The sequence below is a fragment of the Ursus maritimus genome, unplaced genomic scaffold (genome assembly GCF_017311325.1).
Source record: "Ursus maritimus isolate PB19 unplaced genomic scaffold, ASM1731132v1 scaffold_16, whole genome shotgun sequence".
Lineage (NCBI taxonomy): Eukaryota > Metazoa > Chordata > Mammalia > Carnivora > Ursidae > Ursus > Ursus maritimus.
Window position 1 is genome coordinate 5,230,935 of NW_024424008.1, and position 12,667 is coordinate 5,243,601.

At 42.7% G+C, this 12,667-nt stretch overlaps 1 protein-coding gene across 2 annotated transcripts in view; it reads left to right on the forward strand.

The window, feature by feature from the left end:
* Nucleotides 1–12,667, forward strand: part of ZNF143 (zinc finger protein 143) — a 57,620-nt gene that overhangs the window by 13,717 nt on the left and 31,236 nt on the right. The window contains exons 2-7 of one of the 2 annotated variants that reach the window (XM_040630770.1): nt 3,483–3,601; nt 3,813–3,905; nt 4,738–4,821; nt 5,343–5,426; nt 7,282–7,478; nt 8,016–8,090. In XM_040630770.1, coding sequence (XP_040486704.1) covers nt 3,490–3,601; nt 3,813–3,905; nt 4,738–4,821; nt 5,343–5,426; nt 7,282–7,478; nt 8,016–8,090 — 645 coding nt within the window. In that variant the 5' untranslated portion in view covers nt 3,483–3,489. The remainder of the gene's footprint in view (nt 1–3,482; nt 3,602–3,812; nt 3,906–4,737; nt 4,822–5,342; nt 5,427–7,281; nt 7,479–8,015; nt 8,091–12,667) is intronic. The other variant, XM_008683793.2, reaches the window with a different exon arrangement.

Genomic DNA, 12,667 nt, shown 5'->3' on the forward strand with positions numbered 1-12,667 from the left:
CGTCTGTAATTTTCATAGTTGTCTAACAATTATGCTTTGCTTCTCTTACCACGATAAAAAGAACAATTTGAGTAATAAAATATTAACATATGCAGTGTTTATCTTGGAGAAGTAAAGTACAATTTAGCATACATAATAGTTTTGAAATGACTTTATGCTGTTTTCTTTTTTAAGTTGGCTCCACACCCAGCACAGAGCCCAATGTAGGGCTCGAACTCACAACCCTGAGATCAAGATCTCCCAAAGGTAGAGGGAAAAGCAGACTCCCCACTGAGCAGGGAGCCTGACTCAGGGCTCAGTCCCAGGACACTAAACTGACTGAACCCCCTAGCTCTTTTTAAACAAATTATGGTAAAAAGCACAACATAAAATTTACACTTTAACCATTTTTAAGTATAATACAGTAGTGTTAACTGTATACACAGTGCTGTGCTACAGACTTCTAGAAAGTTTTCATCTTGCAAAAATGCATCTCTAGGGAAAAACAAGTCCCCCTTTCCCTGTCCTCTAGTCCCTGGCAGCCACCATTCTACTTTCTGAGAGTTTGACTACTTTAGATACTTTGTATTAGTGGAATCATGCCGTATTTGTCTTTTTTTTTTTTTTTTTAAGATTTTATCTATTTATTTGAGAGAGAGAGCACAAGAGAGAATACAACCAGGAGGAAGGGCGGAAGGAGAGGGAGAAGCAGACTCCCTGCTGAGCAGGGAGCCCCATGTGGGGCTCAGTCCCCCTGGGATCATGACCTGAGCTGAAGGCAGACACTTACCTGACTGAGCCCCGCAGGTGTCCCATGGTATGTTTGTTTTCCTTAGGCTGACATGCATCATCATCCTCCAGAAAGGCAGGGACTTTATTTATTACACACTGTGTCTTCTAGGAGATTCCTGTAGTGCTTCGGGACAGCCTCCTCTGTGTCTGATTTCGGCCCATGATTCATTATTAAAGCACATGAAATTGACTACTTTCATAAGGTGGCCCATTCTAAAGATACTGTATGTATCTTACATGGTGATTTCCACACATCCCAAAAATGCCAGTGACAGAAATGATCAAGAAGACGTGATGATGGAGATGACGTGAGCAGCTGCAGAGTGCTCAGTCTCTGGCTCGCTTATTCCTTTTCTTCACTCTCATATTTACCCCATGTGATCATTTTCTGAACAAAGGCCTTTGTGTCCCAGAGTCTTTTTTGAGAACTTTAAAAAGAAAATGCGCTATTTACCTTATTATCTCTGGTAATTGTAGTGCCATTTGAACTCCTCTAAGCCCTTTCTCCCATCACTCCTTCAGGTATTTGCCAGCAGTTTGTGTCCAGGAAGCAGTTGTCTCTTCATCTTTCAGTTAGCGTAGCTTTTTCCCCCATTAGGATCGCAACTCTGGGCGCTGAAGCCTCGAATGTAACCGTTGAGCAGCTTTCAGACGTTTTATTTATTGTGCTTACGTCAGGTGCCCCTGATGCTCTGAATTGTAGCTGTTTGGGGATGATAAGTAATTGAATGAGAATGGCAAACCTTAGACATTTCTTAACATCATGACCAAATTACCTTGTAATCTGCCTTTTACAAAATTCACCTCCTAGAATACTGCAGAAATCACAATGCTAACTACATCTTTATAGGTGTTTCCCTTCCACTTCCTTATCTTAATTTGTTTCTGTTACAGAGTGACAGAACTTGTTCTGAAAATTAACCTCTCCCAATCCTATTCTCATCAGGCCTCTTAACAGCAGAATACTAGTGTTATTTTGAGGCCTCTCTATTAGCCCTTAGGGGTAGCAAGGAAGTGTTGAAGTTTTAGTCCTTATGAACAGTTGTGGATACGAATCTTTCAGGACACCCTGAAAAGTCAGCCTTTAATTGCCTTTTATCACCATGGTGATACTTTCCTGTGAGCCTAAACTACAGTTCCTGCCTTTAATCCAAAGGGTACAGTTTATAGTGTTTCCAAAACAAAAATCTTCAAGTAGTCATAAATATAATTGCAAATTATTACCATCCGCACATTGTTGTTTTAAGTACTGACACTAAAATCAGACCAGAAGACCTGGAAAGTCTTCAAGAGATTCTCTGGTCCAATTCCTTGGCTCAAGGCAGCTGAGTTATGGCATCTCCTGTTTGAAGCAACTCAGGGCCCATAGAGATAGTGGGACCTGGAAGTAGGAAAAGAGAGGAAGGGGATTGTGGTGGTGACTGGTAAAAGAACCATTCATTCATCCATTTAGGTAGCACCTGTTGTGTGTCTGGTACGTGTCAAGTACCTTTTAGACCTGTGAGTCAGCACTGAGCAAGCAGATAAAAATCCCAGTGCGTTGTAGCAGAGGGAAAATAGATAAGACACAAACTAAACAGGGGCGCCTGGCTGGCTCAGTCCGTTAAGCATCGATTCTTGATTTTGGCTCAGGTCATGATCTCAGGGTCATGAGATCGAGCCCCATGTTAGCCTCTGTGCTGGGTGTGGAGCCTGCTTAAGATTCTCTTTCTCTCTTTTTCTCCATCTTCCCCTCTTCACCCCTCCCTTTCTCCCTCTAAAACAAAAAGAAACTAAATAAATAAACACATGTAATATGTCAATAGTAAGTGCTATGCAGAAATATAATAAAGGAGGGAAGAGGGATAGGGTATATCATAGGTGGGAGGTGCAGTTTGAAATGAAGTGAACAAGGAAGCTCTCGTTGGGTAACAACATTAAACAAATACTTGAAGAAAAGGAGGGAATAACGATGAAGATACTGCAAAGCATGTTTCAGGCAAAAGGAACATCAAATGTAAAGGTCCTGAGGCAACATCACCCAGTACGTTTGAGCAAAAGGAGGGACACCAGTGTGGCTGAAATGAAAAGAATGAGATGGAGGTCGGTAGGAAGGGAGGGGCAAGATCGTCGGCCTCATAGGCCAGGGTAAAGACTTTTGGCTTTACTCTGATCAGCGAGCAGAAGGTTTTGAGCTGAAGAAGGACATGATCTAACTATTCCTTTCTAAAGGGTACGGTGACTGTTGTGTTGAGAGGAGACTGTGGGGAGGTCACAGTGGCAGCAGGGACCCTTTAGGGTACTGTATGGCCGTCATGTGGGCAAGAGGTGGGAGTGGCTTGAATCAGGGCAGTGATGGCAAAGTGAGAAGGGGCCAGAGTCTGGACGGCTCTCTGCGGATCAAGGCAACAGGATTGTGGGAATAAGTGGGAATCTTCACCGTCTTAAACCCAAAGAACTCTTCTCCATGTTAAACCCAAAGTTGTGGAAACTTTAGACATGGGACAAAACCGATAGGCAAGAGTTGTCAGTGTGCTCACTAGTTTACTGATGAATTATGGAAAGCGTGCTTTGGACTTTGGGTTAATACTCTTATCCTGCATATTAAGTGAAATTTCAGCTTATTTCAAACACTGTTTATTTCTGTAGCAAATTTCTGTGGTTCATAAATATTCTTTGTAGCTTTTATTTGCATTGTTCTTTGTTCTCAAGTGCCTATATTTCTCTTCAAGGTAGAAAATGTTGTTAGCCCAAATAAATCGAGATTCTCAGGGAATGACAGAGTTTCCTGGAGGAGGAATGGAGGCTCAACACGTTACCCTGTGCCTGACAGAGGCAGTAACGGTGGCAGGTGAGCAGTTTTATTTGAGGGGATCACGTGGGTTCTCTTGCTGTGGACGCTGGGTGCAGGAGGGCAGGGAAATATTTTTTTAAATGCTAGAAGAAATCCCATTTGAGTCTTAAGCAATCTGCCTAATGCCTAATTGTCATTTAAAAAACTTAATTTAGACAGCATGTACGTGTTGATAGTTATCTAAAGAAAATAACTTTTTTTATAATAGATGGTGACAATTTAGAAAATATGGAAGGTGTAAGCTTGCAAGCAGTAACACTTGCAGATGGTTCGACTGCTTATATACAGCACAATTCTAAAGGTACGTGCCACAAACACAGCCCGTTGGTTAGTACCAGCAACGCATCACCTCAGAGTTGGAGCTCCCAGCAGCTACACCCCTTCCCAACCCGTCCTAAAGTTGCCGTATTGCATATGGTAGTTTTTAGTAGTTTCAGGGTAACTTACATTTGTTTTGATAATTTGGGGACACCCTTTGAGATATTTGGAATATACTCTGGGGTGTCAAAATTAGTGGGGAAATGGGGGAGTGTCCCCAACCTCTTCCTAGTAAGACCCTTCTTGCTTTTTTACTTCAAGTTATTATGTCATGTTTTTACAAAACGTGCGTGGAAGTACAGACGCTTGGTTTTGCTTATATAGCATTATCTGTAAATCAGCGTTTACTTTGCTCCAAGAAATAGCTCAGTTCTCCAACGCCTTGTTTTTATGGGAACCTACTGAGCACATGTATCCACAGTCAAGGGACTTCTAGCACCCGGGAATGAGGACGACATCTGGCCTCAGACACACTGACGTATCTGTCAGTCTTCCCCGTTTCAGCTTCCCTGTAGTCGGGGTCACTGCTCCTAAGTGGCTCTGAAAGGTGAATAGATTCGCTGTGATGAGCCCCTCTTCGTCTTGAACTTATTTAATGGGAAATTGGAGGGGAGGAGGAATGGCTGAGGGGGGATTTTCTGCTTTCTGTAGGATCGCTGGATGTGGCTTTGAATTGCCTCAGAACAGTGAGGGAAGAATCAAGACAAAGATGATCTTAAGTAGCGTGTGTTTTTATAGCTGGTACCATCTTGAAATTGTATAAAGTTTAAAAAGTTTGCTTGTGCTGATTTGTTGGCTTCAATCTTCTATCCCAGATGGCAAGCTCATTGATGGCCAGGTCATTCAGTTGGAGGATGGTTCTGCTGCCTATGTTCAGCACGTACCCATACCTAAAAGTAGTAAGTATTTGATACTTACTCTCCTGATTCTCATACTTCAGTATTTGCTGCCTCCAGCTACCTCTTACTGTGTAAACTTGGTTCAGGTCTCTAGTTCTCCTTTTGAAAGGGGAGATCAGTAGGTGTCAAAGAGAGGATCTAAAGACTATTAGGACTTCATTAAGACTTTGTCTTAAAAATAATAGGAAAGAAATTACTGGACTACACTCTAGAGATAAATGGACAACAGTCCTACGTGAATGTTTCTATCATTTGAGCTAACTCCTACATGTCTCTCATTTTCTTTTTTCCCCCTTCTTTCAACTCTCCTTATTCCCTAGTATATATTCCTAAAATGAGTATTCTACTACGTTTTTATTAAGCACTTACTTAGAGTAGCTTTACTGAAAATACTGTAACGTTTAAAGGCTCATAAAGCACGTGTAGGGTTTTATAACGTGTTTAATGGTTTCTTGACTCTTACTGCGGAGTCATCAGATCGTTAGAAAACATGGGATCTAAATGTAAGCGTTGTTCTTGAGCAGGGGACAGTTTGCGCTTAGAGGACGGCCAGGCGGTGCAGCTGGAAGATGGAACTACAGCGTTTATTCACCACACCTCCAAAGGTAAACTAACTGTGGAGGTAGGAGTAAGCGAGAGTGGGGGTGCGGGAAAAATAAGACCTGCCTATATGTGCTGAGGACTGTCACGTAAAAGATTTGTGCTTGTTCGCTGAAATAGAAGACGGCAGATTTGGGCACAGTCTAAGGAGAAACTTTCTAATCATTTGAGCTGTCCAGCAACAGGTTGGAATAGCAAACGGCTGGTCGCTGAAGACTTCAAATAGAGGCTGCTATTAGAATATGAAATTAAACATTTGAAAGTTAAATTGTTGATTTTTTTCCTCTTAAATATAATTTTTTAAAAGATTTTATTTATCTGTTTGAGAGAGAGAAAGAGAGAGAGAGTACGAGCAGGGGGGAGAAGGAGAAGCAGGCTCCACGCTGAGCAGGGAGCCTAATGTGGGACTCAATCCCAGGACCCTGGGATCATGACCTGAGCCGAAGACAGACACTCAGCTGACTGAGCCACCCAGGCACCCCTTGAATGTAATTGTAAAGCAAGATGCTTTGCCTATCGTGTTGGTCTTTAAAACAAAATAAAAATTTTAAATTTATTTGAAGCAAATGTGGGAAAATGTTAATGCTTATTAAATTCATGTAGGGAGGCCCAGGGGTTTGAGGGGGAATGCATAGGAGTAATGAGCATAGCTCTGCAGCCAGACTATCTGGGTTCAAATCTGAGCCTGTTGTCTTTTAGCTATGTGACCTTGTTCAGATTATTTAACCTCCCTGTGCTTCAGTTTCATCCTCTGTAAAATGAGTGTTACGATAAGTATCCACATCATAGGATAGTTGTGAGGACAAAATGTGCAAACATATGTAAAGCACAATATTTGTCACAGAGTGAAGGCTTAATAAATGTTTGCTGTTATTACCTTATAGAATATAGAATGATGTAACATGTTTTAGAAAGACTTTATTCATTTATTTATTTTTTTTAAAAGATTTTATTTATTTATTTTACAGAGATAGAGACAGCCAGCGAGAGAGGGAACACAAGCAGGGGGAGTGGGAGAGGAAGAAGCAGGCTCCTAGCAGAGGAGCCTGATGTGGGGCTCGATCCCAGAACGCCGGGATCGCGCCCTGAGCCGAAGGCAGACGCTTAACCGCTGTGCCACCCAGGTGCCCCTAGAAAGACTTTAGTTGTGAAACCAAAGGGAGAAATTTTTTGAAATTTAGAATACTTGGGGCTCCTGGCTGGCTCAGTCGTTAAGCGTCTGCCTTTGGCTCAGGGCATGATCCCAGGGTCCTGGGATCGAGCCCCGCATCGGGCTCTCTGCTCCGCTGGCAGCCTGCTTCTTCCTCTCCCACTCCCCCTGCTTGTGTTCCCTCTCTCGCTGGCTGTCTCTCTGTCACATAAATAAAATTTAGAATACTTAACATTTGTAAGTAAATTTGTCTAATTAAAGTTGAGAAAAAGTAAACTCTGAATTTATTTCTTTAGCAGTGGGACTTAGTCACAGGTTCATTGTGATAGTTTGGATTTATCATTTCACAATGCTGTATATTTCTTGGTATGCTCGTTTAGAAGGAAAAAAAGCCCATGGACTTTGGAGTCATCCTGACATGAATTTAGATCGTGGTTTCTCCACATACTGATTTTGACATTAATTGTTAGTTTTCTCAATTTTCTGGTTCCTAAGGAAAGTGACTTTACTTCCCCCAAACCTCAGTTTCCCTTTTATAGAATGAGGGAGAGGTAAATATACGCACCTCAGAGCATGTTGTGAGGACTGAAGGAAATCACACATGTAAGGCACATGGACCTACTCAGCCACAGTTCTTTCCCGTCTTCCTTGAAATCTGTAACTCTGTCAGACCGCCTTTAACTTCATGCCCTTCTCTTCCCCTCCCCCAGACAGTTATGACCAGAGCGCATTACAGGCAGTGCAGCTGGAAGACGGCACCACAGCGTACATCCACCATGCGGTGCAGGTCCCGCAGTCCGACACCATCTTGGCGATTCAGGCCGACGGGACGGTGGCGGGCTTGCACACCGGGGACGCCACGATTGACCCCGACACCATCAGTGCTCTGGAGCAGTATGCAGCAAAGGTACAGCGTTCCACGCTGTCGGGGACGTCCCAGATACAGCTTCTTCACTGTACTTTATCGAATAAGAAACGAGCAATTTCAAAGCCAAAATCAGACAGCCTTGAGGAGATCAGCATCGATCGTAAAAGAAGAGAAGCGTAGGGAGAAATAGTTGGATGCAGACGACAGGAGTGAGATAAGAGCGTATAGGAAAGAAGTAGTGACTGATAAGTCACTAAAGGTCTACTCAAGGATGAGCGCCGTAAAACAAATCGTAAAGTATAGATGGAACAGTTTATGAATTAAGAAGCAGAAATTAGAGATTGGAAAAAATGAAGGAAAGTCTCGGTTACGTTTTACATCGAAAGGGCTGCGTTTTTTTCCTCCACTGAACATATATCTTTCATATAATTTAAAAGATTTCCTTTCCCCACTTTTTATAATAAGTAGAAAATTTCAAACAAGCACAAAAATAAATGATAATGAATGCCTATGTACTTATCACCTAAAGAAATGCCAAAAGGTGAAACTTCTTCAAGCTTTATTTTATTCCTCTAGGTGTCCATTGATGGAAGTGAAAGTGTAACAGGTACTGGAATGATTGGAGAAAACGAGCAAGAGAAAAAAATGCAGGTATGTAAAGCTACTTTTTTTTTTATAGAAGAATCTCTTTTCTCTTAGCATTTGAAGGCCCTTCTGTAAATGAAAGCAAGAATAGCCAACTCACTACCTCTGTAGGAAAATCTTGTCAGAGAAAAAGTGTACGTATTAGGCAGTAGCTTTCTTGAACTACCTCTGGTCTCAGGATTTATTATGGATGCAAAGTGGCATTAAAGACAGAAAAATATCCCAGAAATCTAAATGAAGTTTGTGTTCTGGAATCTGAGGCAGTTTTGGAGACCAGAGGATCTTATGACTGCCTCCACCCATGGCAGGTTGTGGGTCCTTCCTCTGGGGCCCCAGCATTATTGCGACAAGCTCACCCTCCCTACTTTGCTCTTTATGTCTTTTTGTTTCTTCTGCTTCCGTCTGATTCCCTACATAATTCCCTTTTCAACTTCATAGAGAAGGACCAGCCTCGCTAATCATCATCATTCCTACTGGGCAGAGCTGTGTATGTTTTTTGTCCCAGACTGCTTCCCAGGCTGCACAGGGCCACGGGCTGGCTATCCTTGATTCAGATGCTCACCCTGGGTCCAGTCATTGGGCCTCCATTACCCAAACGACAGCCCAGAGCAGCGGTGCCTCTGAAAGTGTTATAGTAAGTGCAAAGTCGTTGCAGGTGCTTTCTGGCAGATACACAAGTCAAAAATCCCAAACTTGGCGTAATTCAAGATTCTGTTTTGAATTACGTGTTTGTGTGGGGAGTGGGTGTTTGGGTGGGTGCTTGGGGGTTATATAACCATTGTAGCATATTCTTGCTTTCTTTATTTTTTAGGATTTTATTTATTTATTTGACAGAGAGAGACACAGCCAGTGAGAGAGGGAACACTAGCAGGGGAAGTGGGAGATGAAGAAGCAGGCTCCCAGCGGAGGAGCCTGATGTGGGGCTTGATCCCAGGACCCTGGGATCACGCCCTGATGAAGGCAGACGCCTAATGACTGAGCCGCCCAGGCGCCCCCATATTCTTGCTTTAATGGCGCCCCTTATTTCCTCAGCGGTTATCTCAGATAGTTTGCTGGTCGTTCCCTCATGGCGGTTGCTTGCACTCCGTGAGAGTTCTAGCAAACGCAGGTCCTGTTCAGGGCCCTCATTTTAACTTGAGCATGAACGTCACCCCTGAATAACACGGAGTGATACTATTAGAGGTTATCAAGAAGATTTTATGTTTATAATAATAGTAAATGATAAAATAACAGGAATCACTGAAATTGCTGGTAGAAATGTGATACTTTGGGACGCCTGGGTGGCTCAGTCCGTGAAGCGTTTGCCTTCGGCTCAGGTCATGATCCCAAGGTCCTAGGGTGGAGTCCCTCATCGGGCTCCTTGCTTAGAGAGGAGCCTGCTTCTTCTGCCTGCCACTCCCCCAATTGTGCCCTCTCTCTCTCTCTCTCTCTGACAAATAAACAAATAAAATCTAAAAAACAAAAACAAAAACAAAAGCATGTGATACTTGTAAACATTGCTGAAGAGCCAGCATTTCTGTTTACTCTCCGAAGTGGTATCATGAAGGGGCAGTAGTATAAACACAGTTTGCAATTCACCAAGCCCATCAGCTTTGAAACTATGGGATTCTTGGTGAAATTTTCAAGTGTTTGAATTCATAAAATGAGAAATATTTTTTGTGCTGCGTATGTCAACCACCGAGCCAAGCTCTGCTGAGATGCGGATGTGATGTAAGTATATTCGAGAGACGCAGGCCGTGCCTTGGAGTCGACCTCTTAGAGGGACTGACAATTAAGTCTTTAAATAATGGAATAGTTTTAAAGAGAGAAAGTTGTAGCTACAGTTGTACTAAACTCTAATACAAAATAGGTCTTACCAAAAAATGGGTGAATTTACCACTGGGCTGTACAACGTTATACTATTATCATAAAAGTCTATCTATTACTGGGCCATCTGGGTGGCTCAGTCGGTGAAGCATCTGCCTTCAGCTCAGGTCATGATCCCAGGGTCCTGGGTCGGTCTGGGAGTCCGCTTCTCCCTCTGCCCCTCACCGCACTCGTGCACTCTCTCTCTCTCAAATAAATAAATAAAATCTTTTTAAAAAAAAAAGGTCTGTCTATTACCATCAGTAATTATTTCTGAATCCAGAAGCATAACTAGTTCAGTACTGCTAAAGCAAAATGTAAGAAGCCCTGTTACTATAGACGTAGAACCATTTGGTGTTGGTGCCAATAGACAAAGAAACAGAAGGAAGTTGACTAGGATTTCTTTTGTACCTGTAGCTTTTGCTCCTTTGCCCTTTGTACCTCTCCTTTACAGGCTAGATCTATGCTATCCAATATGGTAGCCACGCGTGGCTATTGAGCACTTGAAATGTGGCCACTCAGAATTGAAATGTGCTGTGAGTGTAAAATACATACAGGATTTTGAAGACTTGTTATGAGAAAAAGAAAATATCTCAATAATATCTCATATTGATTATATGTTGAAATAATACTATAGACATATTGGGTTAAATAAAAGAATTACTAAAGTTAATTTCACCTGTTTCTTTTTACTTTTTAAATGTGGCTACTAGAACATATTTTTTTTAAAAGTAGGCTCCAGGCCCAGTGTGGAGCCCGACCTGGGGCTTGAACTCACAGCCCTGAGATCAAGACCTGAGCTGAGATCAAGAGTTGGATGCTTAACCGACCGAGCCACACAGGCACACCTAGAACGTTTTATTTTTTAAAGATTTTATTTATTTATTTGACAGAGAAATAATGAGAAAGCACAAGTGGACAGAGCGGCAGGCAGAGGGAGAGGGAGAAGCAGACTTTCCACTGAGCGGGGAGCCTGACGTGGGGCTTCATCCCAGGATGCTGGGATCATGACCTGAGCTGAAGGCAGATGCTTCACCGACTGAGCCACCCAGGCGTCCCACCCCTAGAACATTTTTAATTACATATGTGGCTTGCACTTGTGACTCTAATTTCTCTTTATTAGTGCTGACCAGAAGTTCATGAATGCTCCCTTCTTTCGTGCAGTTTAGTGCCATAGTTAAGGTTGAGAGCCCAGTACATGGTATTAAAAGGTCAGAATATCCCAAAAGAACCGCTGCAAATAAGCAGCAGAGTAACCTCTTGGCTTGTGTCGCGGTGCTCCTACTTCTGCCAGAATGCTTTAGAAGTTGTGGCTCTGTGCTTGGCTGAACTCTAAAATAAAGAGATCTGTAGCTAATGCAGTAGAGGTTTTGTAAATAGTCTTGTTTCAAAGCTCTAGATTTTTGTTTTCATTTGATTCTTATAGTTTAGAACTTTTTCTTTCATCTGTAACATAAACATACTAATTGTGGTGCTGAATTGATCTCTTATATGAAACCAGATTTCGTAAGACCAGAAAGACCTGAAGTATCTAAAGCAGCTGTGTTCATGGCTGGCGGGGGGGGGGGGGCGCGAGGGTGCCACCCCCACCAGGAGACATTTAGCAGTGTTCGGTGACAATTTTGGTTGTCACATTTGGGGGAATATTACTGGCATATAGTAGGTAGAGGTCCTGCAAGGCATAGGACAGCCCCCACCACAAAGAATTATCCTGTTCAAAATATCAGTAGCGCCAAATTTGAAAACCCTGGTCTAAAGTACTCTATTTAAGAATGTCCAGGTGGGGGCGCCTGGGTGGCTCAGTCGTTAAAGCGTCTGCCTGCGGCTCAGGGCATGATTCCGGCGTTCTGGGATGGAGCCCCACATCAGGCTCCTCTGCTCGGAGCCTGCTTCTCCCTCTCCCACTCCCGCTGCTTGTGTTCCCTCTCTTGCTGGCTGTCTCTATCTCTGTCAAATAAATAAATAAAATCTTAAAAAAAAAAAAAAAAGAATGTCCAGGTGTTCCTTTGTGAGAACTGTAAGGCTGATGGGGTGGGTGTTTGGGGGAGACTCTGACTGCTGTCATTGCCCTCATGCTATACCATCCTTAGTTAAGTGGAAAACAGCATGGTATTAAAGTAGCATGCACGTGTAATAAAAAAACCACGTAGTTTCTGCTCTGCCATGTAGGAGCTGTGTGACTGAGCAAATTACTTGACTTCTCTGGATCTGAGCTTTCTCATCTACTTAATGAGGATGTAATCTTGCCTTACCCATCTCATGAGGTTATGAAAACCAAGTGAGATTTCCACTTGGTTAATATTTTATGTAATGCACGAGAACATAATCTGTAACTGTGTAAGTATTATACAACATTGTTCTCGCTTTGCATGTTCTCTTAGAATACTAAGACTTTTTTTCATGGTGGCCATTAGTTTGTTTTAGCTTCTTTGAAACTAATTTTATTTACATTGGCGATCAGAGTACTTTGGTTTGGTACTTTTCATCCGAACTCTAATAGATGGAAAATACAGAAAGCCAGTCAAGCCAGCTTAGGAAAAAAGATGTATTGTAAGGGCATGGCAGAGCTTATAAGAAGCCAAGAATAAGAACTGCTGGACCACCAGGCTTCGCGGGAACCAGAATTGCAAAGAAGCCAGGACTGGAGGCTGATCTCCTCTTTCTTCCTCCTCCCCTCTTCCATGGCATCTCTGCTCTCTTCTCTGCAGACAGGTGTCCTCTTTGTCTTCATCGAATTT